We start from the raw sequence: 20,569 nt of genomic DNA on the forward strand, positions 1-20,569 counted from the left end.
ACCGCTTGGAAGTGCCTCGAGGTGTCAGGATAGGAAGGGAAGGGGGTTTCCAGCAGGAAGCCGTTTCCCTGAACGCAGGACCCAAGGTCATTCGCTGGCAGAATGCTGTCTGCCTACCCTCACCTGCTCCTCCACCGTCCAGGTGCCATCACAAGACGCGGGGACAGGCTGGCCAGGCACCTGCACCAGCGACGATCCCCCCACCCCTCACTCCCCCTGACTCCTGTCAGGCACTAGGTGGCCCCTTCTTGCCCAAGGGCACACAGCGATCCTGGTGAAGCCCTTGAACCTGGTGCGGGTGCTTCCCAGCCTGCCTTACAGACAGCAACCAGGGACTGGGAGAGCAAAGTGACGAGTCACAGGCCACCAAACAAGCCCAAGGCCTTTCCCGGGTTTGAGCCTGGGCTGCGAAGGGGGCGGGGGAAGCTGCCACGGAGGGAGTCATGCCCAGAGCTCCCCAGGCCTCCAGCCCTGAGCTGAGCCCTTTGCATGAGTGACTCCCTCTGGCCTCATGACCCACAAGACTCAGTCTTGTCCCGAGTTTGTAGATGAGGAGACCCAAGGACAGGGAGGTGACCTGGCCATAGCCATGGCCGCAAGGCTGCTGAGTGCCAGAGTCTGGCTCCGGATTCTGCCCCCTGAAGAGAAGACAGCATCTCCCTGAGAGCCGGGAGGCAGAAGAGGAAATGGTACCCCCTCTGGCCTCATGCACAGCGCAGAGGGCCTTCAGCCAGACCACATCTCGGGGACTCGGGGACTAGCTCTGGGGAGTGCCCGGCTGCGATCGTGGACAAGCATTCCAGAGAGTTCCAGCACCCGTTCACCTGAGAACTACTGTTCCACCTCCTCCTTCCTGTAAACGGCCCGAGGACACTTGGCCCAGCAGCTCAGGTCTCAGGCGGTGTGGGCAGCGCAAAGCACACGGACCTGGACTTGCACTCCAGGGCCCTTGGGAGTTGCTGAGCCCCACGGGCCTCAGTTTCTGGGCTGGCCCAGAGAGACCCTCTGGAGGGAGCCTCCACCATCTGCTGTCCCCAGTTCTGTGCCACACACCCTCTCCCCAGGCCCATCTTCCCCCTTCTCCTGGAAGATCCTTCTAGCAAGTTCCTTTTTCTGAACTGAAGTCCCCGAAATGCGTGAGTGCCCATGTGCCCGCGAGGCAGGGCTGCTCTGGGGAAGGGTGAGGCAGCGCCCAGCAGGCCGTGGTGCAGAGCAGGATCCGAGCTCCACCCAGGGACCCCCATGACTTCGCTGCCCCATGGGCAGACTTCTGAGGAACTGAGTCCCACCCCCAGCAGCGTCTCCGCCTTTGACCAGAAACGCCCCAACTCCTGGCATGAGGCGGGTGTCCCGTTTATGTTTAGGATTCAGTTTGGGCTTTACCTCAAGGCCCAGAAGGTCCTGCCTGTTTCTGTGCCGGGTTTAAGCTGGAGAACCTGTGACCCCCATTTCCAGGGATTTTCATGCAGGTGCATGTCCGTGTGTTCCGGAACTGTGGCCACCTGGGACAGACTTCACCAGACTCGGTTCCTGGTGAGGAGCCTTTCCCACGTACCCCGGCCCAGCAGCACGTGTGAAGAGGCTCCCTGTCGCCAGCTCTCCAGTGTGAGGCCCTGTGCTTGTCCCATTAACAGCCCATTCCACAGATGCAGAACCTGAGGCTTAGACAGAGAGCTCCCGGCCCAGTGGAAGGGAAGCACAGCAGGATGGAGCTCACGGCACCCGGCTGGGCTTGGAGAACCTTCCCAGTGAGCTTTCCCAGCCCTGCCCCAACCCCCTCAGGAGCTGGGGAATACCTGGGCCCGGTGGGGGCAGGAAGAAGCCCAGCGACTGCAATGGGCCACGGGGTCAGGCCGCAGAGAACCTTCCCATCCCCGGGCCACGGCCTTCCTACCACAGCGCCACGGAGCAGCAGCCACATTCTTGGTAACTTTTTCGCTTTTATTGCCAAGTTCAAATTTACCAGGAAGTTCCAGTTTTCATTTCCACCCTCGTGTTCGGTGCCCACAGAGCATGAGTCACACAGGCGAGAGCAGGTACTTCCCTGGAACCGTCCCTTGGCCCAGAAGCATGAGGGTTTCCCAACCCCTGCTCCTCTGTGGGACAAGAACTATTTACATATTTTCACTTCAGAGGGAACATAAGGAACCCTGATAGTTGATGCCCAATGTCGACATAACTACATTAAATATTTCTTATTTATTGCGTCTAGAGAAGATGAGACTCCGTTCACGCCGTGCCTTTATTTCTAACAGTGCATCTGGAGACCTTAGAGAAATCTAGTGTATGTCTTTAAAGAGGTATGTGTCTTCACTCCCTCCCAGGGGCGGGGGTTGCTAATGCAAATGCTGAGGTGGGGGGGAAGCTGCCTTCTGCAGGGAAAAGGGAACAGGGAACCGAAGGGCTGGGTGGAGGGAAAGGGAGCAGGGAAGGCCTGCAGGGGTAGGCGCCCTTCTCCCTCCCGTCCCCAGGACAGTGGTCTTTGCCCCACACTCCCGCTGTGGCTTTGAAGCTGCTGCTGGAGAGCTCCTGGCCTCAGCCTGCCTGACCTTCAGTGAGAGGTGCCCTCGCTGGCTTGAGTCCTTGAACTGGAAGGACATAGGCTTCTTCACAGCAACTTGCAAAGCTAAGGTTTGAGGGTTCATGGGGCCAACCCTGCCCCTGACTTGGTAAGCCCAATGGGCCCAAGGGACTTGAGGAGGGCGGGCCTGGCCCTTCTCTCTGTGGGGACGTGGAAACAGTAGGCCGGGTGGGCCTGGCGAGTGTGACCCCAGAAGGACACAGTCCCCACGCCTGCTCTGCAAGGATTCCCGGCTCTAGCTCTTTCTGCCGGACCCTGGAGTCCTGGCGCTACCCTGTCTGGGCCGGCCTGCCTCCAGGTGCCCCTGCTGTTAGGTTTGCGGGGTGTTCCTGAAGACGTGCCCGCTCCCACCGTGATGGTCAAGACCTAGCACCATCTACAGGGATGCAGGCCTCCTCCTCACCCACAAAGCGACAAGTAGGCCCTGGTTAAGGAAGACCCGCCCCCACCCCATACCTACAGCGTCCCGCTGAGGCAAGCCGCAGGACCAACACTGCAAGCCCACCTCTGGGACAGGACTGCCGTAGGACCTCCTGCTGAGCCATTGCCAACGTCTCCTTCATTGCTCGGTAGACGTGAAGCTGGCTGGAGCCACTGAATTTCAGAGGGCAGGCTGGTGGTCCTGGAGGGGGGCCTGGGTCCATCTGCAGGGGCCTGTTCTTTATGATAATGCCACCGGGCTGGGAAGTGACTCGCCTTCTGTCATTTCTGCTGCCCCAGAGTGCCCTGCAAAGCCAGAGGGCCTGCCTGCTCTTCTGTCCAAGCCAAAGATCAGGTAAGACGTGTGGCCAGCTGCTGGCTCCTATGGCTGATGTCATGCCCGTTCCTGTCAGGGACCGCCTGACCCCTTCTCCCATCCCACCTGCCTTTCCTTCCTGGGGGGCTCTGTGGATGGTCACGGCTCAGCCCAGGAATTTCTGCATGCATGACCTCCTTCTCCGGCCTGGGGCTCTCCCCTGTTGAACTGGGTAAGCACACCTACGCCAGGGCCTCTGATGATGGACAGCCCTGTCCCCACGGGCACCGAGGCCCTCCTCGGCGGACTCTGTGACTGCAGCAGGGTGACAGAGGCCATGAGGCCCGCGGTCCTTGACCAGGCAGATGGTCCCCGGGCCCGTGTGTGCTGGCACTCCGGGCGGGCACAGGAGAGGAAGGTGTGGAAGGTCTGGCCGCTGACCCAGGAGAGGCGACGGTCACCTTGCCTGGTGAAGCAGATGGGAACGGTGCGGGTGCTCGATGTGTTACATTGGAGAATCGGCCTGGGCACATCTGGCCCAAAGGGAGAAGCAACGGTGGAGTTTTCATTTTTTTAAAAATCAGCTTATGTCTCTGCAATGGCAGCCGAGAGGGACAGCGGCACACCTGAGCTCCCAGGACAACTGGTCGAGACGGGACGTGTCCCTGCGGCAGGTGGGACCTGGCCCTTGGGTGTTGCCCCGGCCATGCGGAGGCCGGCCTCTGTGACCTCCCTCTTTCCATCGCGGCCATGGGCCGGAGTCTGCACAGTCCCAAATAGCTCTCTCCAGACAAAGAGAGGTGGCGAGAACTGAAGGTGATGCTGGGAAGCCATCCTGACTGGTTTTAGTCCAGAGAGGTGAAGGATAGGTCCTGAGTGGGGGAGCTGGCTGCCATGGCCCTTTCCTGGGAAGATCTTTCGGGAAACGCAAGGCGCCTTGACTACTACCACAGAGAAACTTTTGGCCCTCTCTGCTCTGTGTGTACCTGAGAATACATGTATCTCCCTTATCTTTGTTTAAAAAATAAGCTAAACTTTCCAGGAAGGTACTTATCATTCCACAGGCCCGCAGGGTTAGTGAGTGGGAGAGGAGTAAGGAAACGGGGAAAGCCAGACTGAGAGCTTCCGACACAACGCTGGGAAGTTCGAGGGAAAATGAAAATGAAATCTTAACAGTACTATTATGCTTTTAACGTGACGTCAAACCTTAAGGGCTGAGGATTCTTTTTTTGGACTTTTTTCTTTTTTTTAAATAGACGCTTTTTAAATAAATACTTTTTGTCTACTGCCAAAAGTGGAAATAAATATCCAAAGGAGATGCTTATCGAAGTTTGTTTCTCTACAAATTTCTACCCAGTGTGAACTGGTCTATTTGTTCCGGGCAAACTGGGTGTGGCGGCCGGGGAGCTTCTAGACTGTGGAGCGGCTGGCTGGTGGAGAGGGGGGGCAGGGGTCCTGCCACCCAGGGTCACCAGGCTCAGAGACCAGGAGGCCGATCTCTGCCCCGAAGCAGCCGCCTGGTCATCGGGGCTCACTGCAGTGTCTCCACTGGGTCCAGCCTGCTCTCCAAGATGTGTAAAGTGAAACGGGAATTCAAACGGAGCGAAGGAGGGTGAGAAGATGGCAGAGGTGGTTCCTGGGGCCACGGGGACCCTGGGTGCTCCCAATGTGTCTCTGAGTCGGCTATCCTGGGTCCCTGCCAGCGGGGTCACACACACAAAGGGAGACCGCTCGGCGCCCACTCAGTGCTCGGCGGGGCCTGCTGGCTCCGTGGGTGCGGCCTCCTCGCCAGGCGTCGCTGTGCCCACCGCGGCGGGTGCGGGCGGCGCGGGGATGCCCGTGAGGGTGCGGAGGCTGTGGGGGTCGACGGGAGGGACGAGGGTCAGCGACTCCACGCTCAGCGTGTCGGCAGTGTCCTCACAGAGCAGGGAGATGGTGGGCTGCTGGGTGGGGATGAGGCTGGGGGACAGGCTGACTGTCTCCGCGTCTGCGCTCCTTGCCAGGCTCTTGCTGGGCCTGGCCTCTGCTTCCGTTTCGTTGACGATCACCAACTGGCTGGGAAGATGAGGCTGAGGCTGTTCCATAGTTATGGGGTCATCTGGGCGGGGGGGGGGGAGAGAACAGGGGTACACTTAGTCCCGAGACACTCTGCTCCTGTCGGTACCCTCTGCTCCTGTCCTGCACAAAGGCCCGGGGACATCTGGGTGGGAGAGGGTGGTGCTGGGGGGACAGCTTGTCTCCACTTCCTCCTTCTGGGGACACAGGAGCTGGTAAATCCAGTCTTCCCTAGTCCTGGGGAGAAATCTGTCAGGGCCCAGGGCTACCCTGACTTGTGGTGTGAGAGAACAATTAGGGGCCTGTGCAAAATCAATGGGCAGATGATGGCGCCAGGAAGCCGCCTGGGCGGGCTGCACACGAGGGAGAGCCTTGGACCACCTGCCCAGTGAGTAAATACGTGTGTAGGGAGGAAATAGGCTTGGGTGTGCTTATCGCTTCAGGCCATTTCCAGAGCCTACATTTGGTAGCATTTACCCAAGGGGGAACTCGCTGCGATATTTAAAAAACAAAACCAAACAACAACCAAAAGGGATTCTGTGCAACTTTGGGGCTTGCAAAACCAAAACAAAACCTCAGACTGTGGTTTATCTCCCGCTCCTTCTCTGTGAGCTCAGTTAGCGCCCAGACAGGGGCCAGTCCGATCCTGAGTGTCCCCATGGGGGATCACGGAGAGAAACCAGCGCAGGGGGAAGGCAGGGAAGGCTCCGCCCAGTGCAGTTATTTTTGGAGTGGCAATTTCTTTTTTTTTTTGGTGATTTTCAAATTCCTTGATTAGATTACAGACAAATGGCCTATCTGCTTTCCAATGACGAGTCTGCCTGGTCAGGAACGGCAGCTGAGATTGGCGCTCACGGTGGAAAACATCCTCCCGACGCTGAGGGCCGGTAATCTGGAAGCATTGACAAGAAGGCCGAGGGCATCTCACTCGGAAAGCAAATATCTTATCTGTACGATTTTTGGGGTTGACCAGGCATCAGCAGGAGGCACTGACGATGGGGTGTTGAGCCATGAGTCGGCAGGACGCTGGGAAGGATGGTTGACATGTTTTGTTCGAGGGGATTCAAGCTAGGTGTTTTTTTTTTTTTTCTTTTTTTAAGTTAAGCCAAAACAAAACAGAACTGCAAACTGAACATACGGCAAGAAAACGGAAAAACCAAGAGCAAAAGAAAACCGAAGGGCGTAGAGAATGGGATGCGGGAGAGGAAGAGGCTCCCCACCGTGGAAAGAAAGCACAAGCAACGGATTGAGTTTCCCAGAGAATACGAACGGCGTTTCTTCCCCCAAGGCTCCTGGGCAAGACAGGCTCTCAAAGATTCCAGAAAATTCCTTCTTAAGGCCTTTTTTGTTTTCCTTCTTTTCATTATTACTATGTATGTGTATATATATATTTATTTTAAAGAGAAATAAGACCCAGAGAAAACCACTACACGGGGCTTTGGGTCTGTCCTGGCTCCGGGGGTGGGGTGGTGGTGAGCACTAGCGGAAAATGTGATTAAGGCTGTGAGCTGAGCCCAGAAACGCTGAATAAACACTCCACGCGCATTCTGGTTTCTCTGCATCTCCCTGCGCTCGCTCCGCTCAGCGAGGACACCCTCGCAGCATGGGCTGCCTCGCACGCGCAGGCTCACGGTCTGGGCCCGCGAGGTCTACCTGCTGCTCCTCAGAGCGTGTGGTCCCTTTGGGGGCTCACCTGCTCTGGCCGCCTCCACCTGGCTTCCAGGGAGGGTGGGCACGGCTACCGGCCTGCGTACCAACGCTTCCACGTAAGCTCAGCTGCTGACAAGGCAGTTCAGAAATGACTAATTCTCCAAATGGCACTTTTGTGCCATCTGGAGACAGAGCTGCCAAAGCATTTCCTTCACGTTCTCTCGAAACTTCTTGTAAGAGTTCCCTCTTTGCTCATTTGCATGCAGATATTCAAAAAAGCTGGCAAACCTCTTTCCCTGATCCCTAATGGGTTTTTTGGGGGGGGGGATGAGCATAATCAAGGATATGACAATTTGCCTTCAAATATATTTAAAAACCAAGAAACCAACAAACAATATTACACATGCACAAAATTGGTTTCTTCTTTAAGAAAGGAACCAACAATTTTTATTAAGAGGGTCGGGTTTTTTTTTCCCCTTAAAAATAGCCTTTTTTTTCAATTTTTATAGGAGAAAAAAAATAACCCCTCACCCATCACCTACAACACTTTTTTTTTTTAACCTCAAAATTTCTTCCTGAATGTGATCTATAAATATATCCATTCCAAGGGGAATGAAAAAGGAGATCTTTTTCATCAGGGGAAAATAACCCAACAAAGACACGTGCTCCGGTCCAGGGCTGAGCCCTTGGTTTTGTCTCCCTGCTGGTGTTTTTGGCTGGAAGGCCACACGTAGGAGCCTGGCCCTGAAAATGAGAGATTTGGAGAACATTTTGGTTTCCTGGCCAGGAGCCAGGGAGAAGAGCGGCGGCCTAAGCGGGAAGTTCTGGACGTCCAGGGTTCCGTGAGAGACGCCTGGCCTCCTGACGCAGCAGGTCCCAAAGTCCCTGGCCAGCACCTTCCAGAAGCGGATCTTGGGCTTTGGGGCAGGGGCTGGGCTGGCCCTTGCCAAGTGACGGTTTCCAGGAAAACTTCGGGTTTGCGGCCGCTGTGCTCAGACTGGGAGAGTGGGACTGAGTGTGTGTGTTCGAGTGTGTGTGTTTGTGTGCGCGTGTAGGGGGTCAGCAGAGCGTAACAGGGCGGAGGGCAGAGCTCAGAAGAAGCAGCTTTAAATGCAAAAGAAGGCAAAAGGCTCCTGACTGGGGGTGGGAGGCCCCCAAGGGAAACCCTGAAGGTTTACCCTGAAGGTGGGGAAGGTGGGAGGGAACGCGGGGAGCAGGCAGCAGCTGGGGCCCTGCGCTGGGAGCTGGCTTGGGTCGGCGGCCACCTGGAGCGCATAAGTATGGGGACGATGGAGGGGCCTGCGGAGGTGGGGGAAATGGCTTTGGCCCTGGCTGAGGTGGGACTGAATCCACTACAGAGCTTTGAGCAAGGTCGGGGGAGAGCAGGGGAGGAAAAGAAAAAGAGAACCTAGTTGACTTCTGGGTTGCTTTTTGCAAATTCTGCTGCTCAACCCTTGTGACTTAACCCGGGGGGGCCCCCCGGGGGACTGGGCTGGAGAACCCCCCACAGCTGGGCCGTCCATAGAGAAGGCCAGCGCTTCCAGGCTGTCCGAGGCTCAAGGGCCAGGGATCCCCCCAGCCCAGGTGAGGCCGGAGGGGAATGGAAGAACGGGCTTCAGGGAAGTTGGGGAGATGGCCGCTTGGAGGAGGTGGCCCCGGGCCTGGTCCCCCAAGCCCAGCGAGGCCCCGCTTGCGGTGCAGAGCCCGCTGCCCGGGAAGGCCGCGGCGGGGCGTGTGGGCCGTGCAGGCTAGCGGATGAGACCTGCCTGAGTCGCCTGTGAGAGGTGCCGTGACAGCTGCCGTTCGAAGCACTAAACCCAGTGGCCGCCGTGACTGTCGGCCTCCGACAGGCTGAACACTCGCCGGCGTCCTTTCCTGCCACTCCTGACTAGAGGGAAACACAGCGACAGGTCAGAGAGAGCCTTCAATAACGGGACAGAGAAAGGGGACGCGGAGAGCGGTGCAGAACAGTGGCAGATGTCCAGCGCAGACGAGAGCGTGAACGGAGCGGGACGGGGCCTCGGCAGGGGCTCAGGACAGCTGCGGGGGGCATGGCCCTTCTGAGCAGGTGATGCCCCCACTGGGCCCCACCAGGGCGACGTGCTGTCACCACAGCTAGGGACCCAACCGCGTGCTCACTCGTGGGGCTCACTCGAGGGTCAAGACAGCGAAGGTTCAGTCCTGTTGGAAAGGAAAAGACTGGGGGTCGTCGGCAACGCGTGGTGTCTGTCGGTGAGAAACCTCCAGGGACAGTTCCACATGCGAACCAGCGGTGAGCACAAGGGCCCTGCACCCCAGGGACCATCTGAGGAGGGAACGCTGTGTGGTTGGCGGAAGGGAGCCCAGCCGTCTAGTGAAATAAGCAGATTTCCGACCCTCGACTGATGAGGCCCATGGTTCCTGACGTCGCCACACTAAAGCCAACGGCCCAACTCAGGGAGATCTAGGCAAGCCCTGGACCCCTCCCCAGCCGCGGGGTGCCGCTCTCCAGAAGACACTCACTCGGCTGCTCTGAACCTTTGGAGACCAAGACCAAGCCACAGCAGGAAGGCCTGAGACCTGGTGCCGAGCGGCCAAGGCTGGGTTCTAATCGGCTGAAACAAAAAAGTTAGGAGCGTCTCCCTGGGAAGGAAGGAACCGTACTCTCGGACACAACCTCGGGATTCGAGCAAAGCTGAAAATTAATGCCACAAAACACAACGGGGATACAGCTAATGCCGCGCAGGGCTGTATGCTTAAAAAGTCGTTAAAACGGTACGTTGTACGGTAGGTGTAGTTTATCACGATAAAAAAAAAAGATGAACGCCATGGAGAAAACTAGGCAGAAAAGAACATGTCTTGCTCAGGGTTTCTGTCCTTAAGGTCCCGCCTGACTGGTAACCGACTTTGGTGACACGCGGGTCAGTCTTGGGCTGTCTGGCTCCCACTGGGCCCGAAAGGGACCGAGCGCTGGGGGGAAGGTCATGTGTTGACAACCCAGGTATCAGGTGAGGATGGGAAGAGCAGGACCCCAACCCTGCCAGGCCTCAACACTGGGCCTCAACAAACCCTTCCTTCTGCCCATAAAACCCTAAGAGAAGATCAAAGTGCTCATAATTCCACGGGCCTTTAAAACGGACAACGGAAAGAGCGGACTTCGTTTTTTAACAATTGTCTTTTCTCCTCCAAGCAGCTCACCCAGAACACGCGTGAGACCCAAGAGAGCTGGTCCCAGAGCTCTACCCTGAGGCGTTCTCCCACTGGAGCCCCACGCAGGGCATACAAGTGCGAGCGTGTGCGCTGGGTGTGTGTGAACGTGCGTTTGTGTGTGTGTCAGCTGTAACCCAGAAAGTTCTTCTCAAGTATTCCTACTGGCCCTATATTTGGTTCCAAATTGGGTCTGTCTTCTCTTCCCCGCAGTATGTTCTCTGCAATTTCAGCTTCTCAAAACCCTGACCAAGTGTTAAAGGAAAAAGAACCCTGCTAACTCCAATCCGGTCATTTGCTCACTGGGGAGCAAGCGGAGGCTATCAGGCCGGACGAGTGGGCAACAGATGCTGGGTCCCAGGATGCTGTCCAGGGCACCAGTCTCCCTAGGAAGCCTTGGGGGGGTTTACCGCACTTCCTACAAAGGGCAAGGGGAACAGGTCAGCTCGCACATCTGCTGTTAAAACCGGACAATAATTCCCGCAGCACAGCCTTAACAGGTGAATAACTAACAATGGAAATAAAATACCCTTTCTCCCAATTCCTTCTAGCTGGTTTCTTTGGTTACCAGGGAATTCAATTGTGACCTTTCCTTCAGTTGCGGGTGTCTCTTGTCTCTGATTTGAGGTCTAACACTTGCAGAAAAAAGCCGCTCGCCAGCATCCACACTCTGTCCCTGGCATGTGGTGGGGACTCAGAAGCAGGTGCTCCCAGCACAGAGGGCAAACCAGTGGCCCTCCAGGCGGTGCCCTTCCCCCTGCGGTAAGGGGCCCTCTGCCAGCGCTGGCCACAGGCCCCCGCCCCATGGGCACATGGGCGGTTCCTCACAAACAGGCTGCCCCTTGGGGTCTGTATGGGAAAGGGCAGGATTTATAGGTAGACCCCAGGGAGAGAGGGAAAAGGATCCAACTTGTCTCTGGCCATATGCCAGGCTCAGCCTGGGTGGGGTGGGGGGGTGGGGCTGTGTGTGACCCAAGGCCCACAAGGTCCTCATTAACCCCTCAACCTTCACTTCTATCTCCGGTGCTGCCACCTCTGGGAGCCCACTGGGCCCTCCTGTTGCCTCCTGTGCTGCCCGAGCCCCCCGCACCTTTCCTTTGTCACAGTTCTCAACTGAACACTTCTGTGTGGTCATCTAGCAGGGGACCCCGGCCTCCCCTGCTAGACTGTACGTTCCTTTATTGCCCTCTGTCCCCACTGCTGCACATGGCAGGGACTCAACCAAAACCTGTTTGGTTAGAAAACGTTAACGCGGAGACAGGGCCCCAAGACGGGCAGTGATGAGATGCAGAGAGAGGCTGGACGAAGGGGCCACCCTTGGAGGGACACAAGTTAGATCAGGTCTGACATCCACAAAACCTAAGTCACCCAGACTCAAGGTCCCATGGGCGGCTGAGAAAATCTGTATTCGGCATAAACAAGGGCCTCTTATAAACCCAGGCAGAGAACTTGAGGTCCCCTAGGCTGGACAGAGGGTCAGAGAGGAAAACAACTGAGTATCTAAAGAGTTTTATGGCCTCATTTGGGGATCACCCCGTGGGCTGTCAGAAGAGACGGGGCCATCTGGGGTCCACTGTGTTGCTGACTTTGGGGGACTCGTGGGCTTCCCCCCACCAGGGCCACACGGCCCCGCCTCGGTTGACAGGGGTCTCTGTAAATGGGCTGTGGCTTTTCATGTGGTTTCTAGAGCAACCACGCACACTGGAAGTAGAAATGCATATACTTCGCGGGGTACCCCCCCATGGGGATCTGGACCTGAGGCCCGGGGCTCTGCAGGGCCCCATGGAGGCACCTGAGACAGACTGAGGAACCACACGGATATTCTGCAGGGTGATTTCAGACGGTGGACTGTGGTTCTGGAATTACCAAGGCTGGGGCTTGTGTGTGGGCTCCTCCGCTTCCCAGCCGCACTGTCGTGGCCAAGCCCCTGTGTTTTCCACCACAGGGTAAGGTGGAGGGTGGCAAGTCCCAGCAGAGACACGGAAAGCTGGGCCTGTCTCGTCCCCTGATGGATGGCCTCTCTTGTCTGCTTCCCTGACCAAACACCAGCCCCTGCAAAGTGTGGCTTCAAGTGCAGAGAAGCCACTGGAGCTAATTCTGGCAGCCAAGGGCCTGACAGCTGCTCTCCCCACTGGGAACTTCCTAGACTCAGTGGCTCTGGCAGGACAGGGATCGGAAAGCTTCTGATTGAGCACTGCATCCTCCAAAACCACTTGGGAGGACAAGTGGCCCCTTGACTAGGCCGCAGCTGTCTTCTGCTGTCCCGGCTGGGTGGGCTGCAGAGAGAGGCCCAGGCCCATCCCACTGCCTCGGGCCGACTGCGGCCGGGCCCACTGGGTGGAATGTCTGGGGAGGAGGCAGCACGGGGCCAGCCTGTGCCCATCAGAAGCCTGAACACCGAGCCACTGCTCCGGGTCGACGCCCCGAAGAGCACCCATCCTGACAAAACCTCCCTTCCAGCACCCACTTCCTGTCCAGCATGGCCCGGGGAGACAGCAGGCGCACGGCGGCCCCACCTGGGTAGGCCTGTCCTTAGGAGGAACATGGACACCTCCTGTGCTGTGCTCCAGGTGGACCCGGGAAGCTGGAGCCCAGTCTGGAAGTTGGCCATTGAGAGGCTAAGGGAATGGTGGCCCTCCCAAGACCTGACACCCCGGCCTGGGACTCCTGTCGCTGTGCCCCTGGACAGTAAGCAGCGTGTGGGTTCCGATGCTCTCTCTTTCTAGGATCAGGATCTGGGTCCTCAGTTCAGGGTGAAGTGTGGGCTGCCTGGCAGACCGGCCCTTTGTCAGGGGGTGAGTGATTTCAGTGTCTGCAGAGACTCGGACAGGCGGGCTGGGCTGCAGGCTTTTACTGTCAGGCAGCATAAAAAATGGGGACTCGCACGCTTGCCTCCGCAGGCCTGCCGGGGATGCCCGGAACGGGGGAAGGCACTCAGGAGAGCCTGACCGTCACTTAGTGACTGGCGCTGTCAGGCTATGTGACAGTCAGTCTCACAGCCCCTGCACTTCTGATGAGGAGGAAGGTCACTGGCACCGAGCAGGGGATGGCGGGGGTAGGGACGGAGGGGCTGAGGGAGGCCAAGGGAAAAGACATTCGCCTCTGGGGGAAGGTGCAGAGCTGAAGCCCCAGGGTCCGCGCTCACGTGAACATGTGCAAACACAGACCTGATTCTGAACATTGTGGGTCTGGGCTGGTTTCAGTTTTAGGTGAAGAAGTATATGGCTCGTCTGTTTGCTAAGCTGTTGTCTGTGCCTTTTTAAACGTGAAAGAAAGGCATACATAGCTCCACTGGGAAGAGACCTTCCCCCAAAATGCAATTGTAAGTCTACGTGAGTTTGGGTGCACACGACACAGACACAGAAGCGTGTATATGCAGGCGGCACGAGGGTGCACACACAAGCCCATGAACACACAACCCTGTCCTTCGGTCCCGGAGTCAGCACCATCTGAATGTCCCACTGGGGGTCTGGGACTGGGACTTGCAGGGACACCTGAAGCCAACCTCATATGGGGCTCCAAAACAGCTCAGACAAGGTGGCCTCCTCCCCTAGGCTGGGGCCGGGGGGGGCGTGGGGAGGAACAGGTGCCTAGTGGAAGAGGGGTAGGATGACCCTGGAGCCTGTGGTAGATGGATGCTGGCAGGAAGGGGGGGGTTGCCAGGAGCAGGCGGGGTTAACCCTTCGCTGGGCAACGTGGGAGCTGACAGTCCCGGAGAAAAGAGTGTATGAAAGAGATCCTGCACTGAGGGAATGAGAGCTGGGGGCCCTCAGTTTCCTGGCGCCACCACTGGGGCTCATGCCCTGCATGGGGCGCTTATCATGACCCCCCGATCCGCCACCGAACAAGAGTTTGGTCAGGCGCCCTGAGGCAGGATGGGTCAGAGGTCTGGATGGGACCTTAAAGGAACAGCGAAGGACACGGAGGGTTCCCAAATGAGGGTGCAGACCAGAGTCCCTGGGGCCTCCCAAATCAGAGCTGCCAGGGGCCCACTGGACACAGGGGGTCATGCTGTTGGGGCATGAAGCTTCGTGCACCCTCAAGCCCATCCCCAGCATCCCTGCTTGGGCCCTGCCCCTCTGGCTGCATTGTAGAGCCATGGGGTTCACGAAAAAACCCTGGTGCCTTGCCCCTGGGGTCTCACCGGGCCCAGTGAGGTGCTCGTGCGTGAGGGGTCATGGCGGCTGAGAACACAGGGGGCGCCCCCTCATCTCCCTGTAGCCTCCCTGCTCATGGGGTCTGTCCGCGCAACACCTGCCCTTGTCTGAGGCCCCGGAAGGCGAGACGGGACTCTGGCACGTTCCAACAGACTCTCAAAAGGTATACGCTGGGTCACAGACGATGGACTACACCACATGTTTACAGAGAAAACTGGTATGTTATGAAGGAAAGAACAAATTAGCAGGGACACAATGCTTCTGCCAGGTTCAAAGCACCCGGTCTGGGAGACCCCCTCCTTGTGGAGGTGCTAATTGGACAGAGGCAGGCTCAGCAGCCGTCCATCCCCTCCAGCTCTGCGGTCAGGGAAGGCCTTTCTCGGTGGCGGGCCAGCCTGGAAAAGGAGTGGTCCTCCCCTGCTGGGAGCTAACCCAGCCAGCCGGCATGTGGGCAATGCTGCATCAGAACGAACACAGAACCCCGAGCGGCGGTGTCCCCAAACACGGCGGCAAGGAGGAGCTGGGCGGGAGTCAGCGGTCTCGGCCCGGAGCGATCGCAAAGTTCCCCGAAGTCCCCCCCGCCATCCCCACCCCGCACCGTGTCACGCGGCCCATACCTGATGGGCTCTGGGTAGCGGAAGGGGTGGACGATGAGCTGGTGCCCCCAGAGTCACAGTGGCTGGCACTCCCACTGCCGCTGGGGCTCCCGCTGGCAGATGCCGAGGACAGGGACGGCGAGCTGTGCTGGTTTATGCACTGGGCCACGGCAAAGCCTGCAAGACAGGTGGAGAGGTGACCAAGTAGGAAGAAACAAGAAGGCCTAGCAGGAGGAGGGCCACACACCCCGATTTCAGGGGAGACGCCACAGGGCAAGCTGCACTTCAAAGGTGGTGCTGGGGACCTTAATGTAATGGGTACACCCCCACCCCCAGCCCAACCCAGCCCCTTGAAGAGTCCCCAGTTGACCTCGCTGGCCATAGGCCTGACCTGGACACACTTCAAAGCCATTTCAAGGAAGAGGGTGCAGCCGGCCAGAGTGCCGAGGGCCTGGAGCCATAAATCAGAGTGCCTGACTCTGGCTTGGCGAAGGGCTTGCCATGCCCTTGAACGGGACACGCAGCCTTGGGGCTTCAGAGACATGCTGGTGAAATTCACACATGGACTGGGGACAGCCTCCTAGCAAAATCTTGGGGCCTTCGCTAATGTGCCCGAGTTGACAAAGGCAGGGCCCTGGGCAGGAGGGGAGGGGCCCGCGGGTCTCTCCCTGCCACAGGCTCTGCTTAGCTCTGGAGGCTCTGGAGGGTTTGGTACGGGAGGAACAAAAGCTCCTGCGTGCAGAGTTCCACATGCCCTTGGAGCAACTCTGGGTTCAGAGACAAGGACCGCCCATTTGTGAGGCCTGCGGCCTTCCAGGCACTAGGGAGTGGGGGAGCCCCACGCTTTGGAGACACTCGGAATTGGGCAGGCTCTGCTCCCCATGCAGAAACACCAGAACGCGTACCTAGCACTCTCCCCTCCCAACCCCACTAGCTGGGAATGTCGTCACTAAGTTCTTGTCACCGCACTCTACTGGGGGTACGGTGGGGCACAGGGCTTGGCACACAGGGAGTGTCCTTTAGGATGAAAGGAGGCCCATATGAACGAGCCCATCTTGGAGCCCCTTCCCTGCAGACCACGGCTTTCTGTCCTTTCCACTGCCTGCTTTCCTAAAGGGCCATAGCTTCTGATTTCATTCACTAAATACAGGAAAGCTTCCACAGAACAAAAGCCCTGAGGATCCCAGGGGGCTACGAGGACCGGACCGTGGTGGCCTCTGCCCTGTAATTCAGAACTGGCGCCCAACTGGGGTGGAGATAGGGGTGGGGGGGGACATGTCCTCCTCCTAGCTGACAGTGGGAGGGATCCCACACCCAGCCTGGGCTCTGGCACCACGCAAGCTTGTGTTCTCTCCCTGATCTGCTCACGTACCAGCCGGTGGGGCAAGTCCTAGCACTATCCGAAGCCCCCTTCACAGACCGGTGGGCAAACACGGGCCTGGCTGGGGGGGTGGCGACCTGTGGCTTCATCCCCCTACCAGCTCAGGACAAGTGGGACCCCACACCTGTCCAATGTGGAGGGGCTATTTTGTATTAATGTTTGCGGGAAGTTATTTCTGTCTCAGGATTAGCTCTTTAAAAGCCAGATCTTTATTGTTTTATTGTATTTAATTAAAAATTTTCTTTTCTTCTTTTTTTCTTTTTGAGTATCGTTGACACGCAGTGTGACATTAGTTTCAGGTGTCCCACTTAGCGATTTGTCAAGTGTATACATTATCCTGTGTTCCCAAAGGTAGCTCCCATCTGTCCCAGGACAACACCATTACAGTATGATCGACTCTATTTTTCATGTTCTGCTTTTTATTCCCGTGACTTCCTCATTCCTTAACTGGAGGCCTGTATCTCCCTCACCCCCCCTCGCCTGGGCAAGCAGGGTCTTCATTTAATACCCCGAGCCAGGCCCTCCAAGTTTTGCAACGTGATGGCAAGGGGACGTGAGGCCTTGTGGGAGCGGGGTGGGTATCTTTCGTGGAGGGCAGAACTCCTCTCCCCCAGCTACTGCGGATGGACGTTTGCTCCGCAGGGAGAACAGCAGGACTGACCAGCTGGAGTTCCCAAGAAGAGGCCTTACATGATGTACTGTTGGCGGAGGGGGAGGCTCGAATTAGCTACGGCAAACGTCGAGGCAAATCGGAATACCAGTTGGGAAGATTCCCAGAGGGCGATCAGCCGCAGCCCCAGAGCACCGGCTTTATGGCCGCTTACTTCTTAATCACTTCAAGTGGTAAACCCCCAAGTTTACAAGCTGTTAACTTGACTCGAAAATGAATCAGACCTTAACAAATCAAAATGTCAAGATGGCTTTTTTTCCCCCCCGAGCTGCTTATTTATCAGAGCAGTGAACACAGGGGCCGCCAAGCGTGGTAACAGGGTTGGGACCAAGTCTTTTATGCCTCCGACAACGCCCTAGCCGGGACAGACGGATGGCGTGGCTGTCACCAAGGTGGTCACCCACCCCTTCTCGTCTGCCACAAGTCTTCTCCGTCAGGCTCTCCAGAGCCCTGGTTTACTGCTCTAAGACCTCTGGGGCCGGGCGCGCGTTCGAGCCAAGGAGAGGCTGAAAACTGTGGCCAGAAGACTAGCGTGCCTTCATTTGGGGAATGGATGAGGGTCACACAACATACCTTTGGTTTGTGCTGAGAAATAAATAGGAAAAAAAAAAATCACCAACTTCCGATATCACCTGTTCCCGGGGTCTGGCTGAGCAGAGACAACTAAGCACATCTTCCCCTTGCTGCCTGCTGCAAACACCCCCCTTTCCTTGCTCCCCACTTTGTGCTCCTCTCCCTTCCCCCACAGCACTGGGGACCGGGAAAGTCTCAGTGATTTTTTTTTTTTTTGGCCAGGTGCCCAGATTCTTCCTGTCATTTCAAGGGGCCCCTTCCCAAGTTGAGGTGGCAGCCACTGTGCCAGCCGGTCTGACAAGTCAGAGGGCCAGGAGGGCTCTCGAAAGAACTCAGCAATGCCTGTGGCCTGTCCATGGGCTCTTGCTTCATCCCGACGAGGCGGTTCTTAATGAACCAGCTTTGGTGGAGATGCCAAGCGGCTTTCTGGACACGAGTCAAACACACATGGACTGCCAAGTATTTGTAAACACAGATCAGCCGGAGATCATGGGACAAGGGCACAGACAGAGAAGCCTCCCTGAGATCTTCTCCAGCAGATAAAATTCTTGGCTCTCCCCGAGTGTGTGTCAAAAACAGCCTGTGAAATGTGTAACAAAGGCCATACCATTTTCACGCCATCTGAGTCCACGTCTAGAACTTTAGGCTATGGAAGGCTCTGTGGACGGACCCCAGAGTGCACGACACTGATGTTCAAAGCACTGGTGTGTGTACCTGGGAGCTGGAGAGCCCACGTGCCCCGCGGTGGGGGAAAAAGGCCGAATGAATTAGAATATTTCTAGGTGTTGGAATCCTCTGCAGAGGCTTAAAAATGCTGGTGGGAGATTAAGCACACAGGAAAACGCTTGAGGCAGTAAACGAGAAAAGATTAGAAAAAGCATGTCCCACGTGTCCCGGTTGTTGTAACAAAAAAAGAAAGAAAGAAAGAAAAGGAAAATGTCAGGCTCTGCCTCCCTCCTTGCGCAGAGTGGACCAGACTGCAGGGACCCGAGCTAAAGTCATGGGAGGACCGGGTGGTTTTATTACGTGAGTTTTCATTTTAGTTTTTGCGCTTGTCTGAATTTTTTCAAGATTCCTACGATGATTACTATTTTGTACCAGAAAGAGAAGGGAGAATGAAGGCAGGGGCACAAGCTGGACAGGCTCAAGCTCTCAGGTCCCTGACACAACCCTAGGATCTGTTCTGGCCTCCAGAGCCCTCTCCCTGGGGCTCACAAAGAGCCTCCCCAAAGCCAGGGCCTGGCCTGGTGCTCTGGCAGCAGGCAGGCCCCCACCGATGGTGAGCCCCATCCCCTGCTTTCCAGGAGTGTGGGTTTCACAGCGGGCAGCCCGGGGTCTTCCTGCTGCCCTCTGGCCCCATTCTGCCACTTATTCTGGGAAGATGAACTCATGATTAACTCTCTGGCATGTGCCAAGCAAGAAATACCACAAAAAGGTCAGCCTCCTATTTTAGGCCCCTTGATAGAGGGAGCACTGGGCTGGGAGTCAGAACCCCAAGCCTCGGTCCAGGCTCTGCCCAAGCGGTTTTGTGATCTTGGACAAGGCTTCTCTCCTCTACGGGCCTCCACGTCTTGACACGGAAAAAGAAGACAGTCAGTGAGGATCTCTTGGCCTCAATGGCCAATAGTTTTCTTTTTACCTACAAATCTGAATCTGATTTGAACCTTCTGACCTTTGTGGGAGGGAGGCAGAGGAGAAATGCACCTCGGGGACACTTTGTATGCACCCCCTCTCTCGGACAGAATACACGCTAAAGCTTTCCCTGTGAGACCCAGGTTGCTGTGTGGGGTCAGGGTTCAGAGCTGGCCAGCAGCAGCCCAGGGGTTTCACACTATGTTTGTGTGAACCCTCATTTGCACATTGGGAGATTTTTATACCCAAATCTGGCCTTCTGGCTTCTTAAAACATAAAAGGATCTGGCATCACTGGGCCCCACTCCCAGAGAGCTGACTCCTTCCCCTTCCCACCCTGACTTGCCTGGTGCTCCCAGGTGTTCCAGTTGTGAATGTCTACGCTTAGATTCTTGGTCAAATCCCCACACTGAGGAAAATTCCCAACCCCAGAGACCTTTTGCGCTGTCTTTCTCCTCAAACCCCACCCCCTAAAATCACCAGCAGGGCATTTCAAGACAGGGACACCTGCCTAATGGCAAGAACCACTTGCTCTCTGCCTCAGCTGGGCCATTCCCTTGGTTTGGAATTCTCCTTTGCCTCTTCCGTCTCCATAAATCCCTTCCCATAAATCCCTTCCCCATTCTTGAAGGCTCATGCAGCTCAGGGCCAGCTTGGGCCAAGAATTTCTGCGCCAGGGCAGTGACTCCTCACCTCTGTGCTCCAGCAGACTGCCTGTCCACTGTAGGGAAGCTGGCCTTCCCAAGGAGAGCGAAGGAAACTTCACCGCAAAGATGCTTTAGTGGTCTGTACAACAACTTTCCTTACTTGAACAGCTAACACCTGGGATCCTCTGGGGTTGAGAGGGGTCTGGACAGTGTTTCTGAAACTATGAGCTGTCTCCCAATACCTATACTCCCCTTTGTCTAGTTACAGACAGCTAGGCATGGCCATGTGGAGAGCTTGTAGACAAGGACACAGAAATGGAAGTGGCATGCTGGGTTAGCAGGAAGGCGTCTTAAAAGGAAAGGGGTATGCATTCCTCCATTGTACTTCCTGAAACATGGATGTGATGGCTGGAACTCCAGCAGCTACCTTGGACCACAGGAGTCACGTATTAGGGATGGCAGAGCATGGAGCAGATAGAGGCTTGGGTCCCTCATGCTTTGTGGAGCACCTGACGACCTCCATCCAGGCTTCCTCTATTTGGAGAGGGAAATGAACATCTCTTTGGGGTTTTTCTTTACTGTGTAGTTGAACCTGATCTTAACGGACAGTTGCAAAAAAGCTTTGGTAAAGTAGGAATGTGAGCTGAGCTCTGTGGGGACAGGGACTGGCAGGTCTCCAGAGCTGGTGTAAGGAAAACTGCCCTGC

At 56.6% G+C, this 20,569-nt stretch overlaps 1 protein-coding gene across 5 annotated transcripts in view; it reads right to left on the reverse strand.

Annotated features, from left to right (window-relative positions):
• Positions 1-1,927: 1,927 nt before the first annotated feature.
• The window catches only part of LOC111155983 (C-type lectin domain containing 16A), a 207,482-nt gene continuing 188,840 nt past the window's right edge, over positions 1,928-20,569 (reverse strand). For 4 of the 5 annotated variants that reach the window (XM_022516482.1, XM_022516484.1, XM_022516481.1 and 1 more), the window contains 2 exons: positions 14,983-15,138; positions 1,928-5,415 (listed from right to left, as the gene is read on the reverse strand). In XM_022516482.1, the coding sequence (XP_022372190.1) occupies positions 5,060-5,415; positions 14,983-15,138 (512 nt within the window). In that variant the 3' untranslated portion in view covers positions 1,928-5,059. Of the gene's footprint in view, positions 5,416-14,982; positions 15,139-20,569 lie in introns of those variants that run through there. The other variant, XM_022516485.1, reaches the window with a different exon arrangement.

The sequence above is a fragment of the Enhydra lutris genome, unplaced genomic scaffold, assembly GCF_002288905.1.
Source record: "Enhydra lutris kenyoni isolate GAN:26980312 unplaced genomic scaffold, ASM228890v2 scaffoldscaffold45, whole genome shotgun sequence".
NCBI classification, from domain to species: Eukaryota; Metazoa; Chordata; class Mammalia; order Carnivora; family Mustelidae; genus Enhydra; species Enhydra lutris.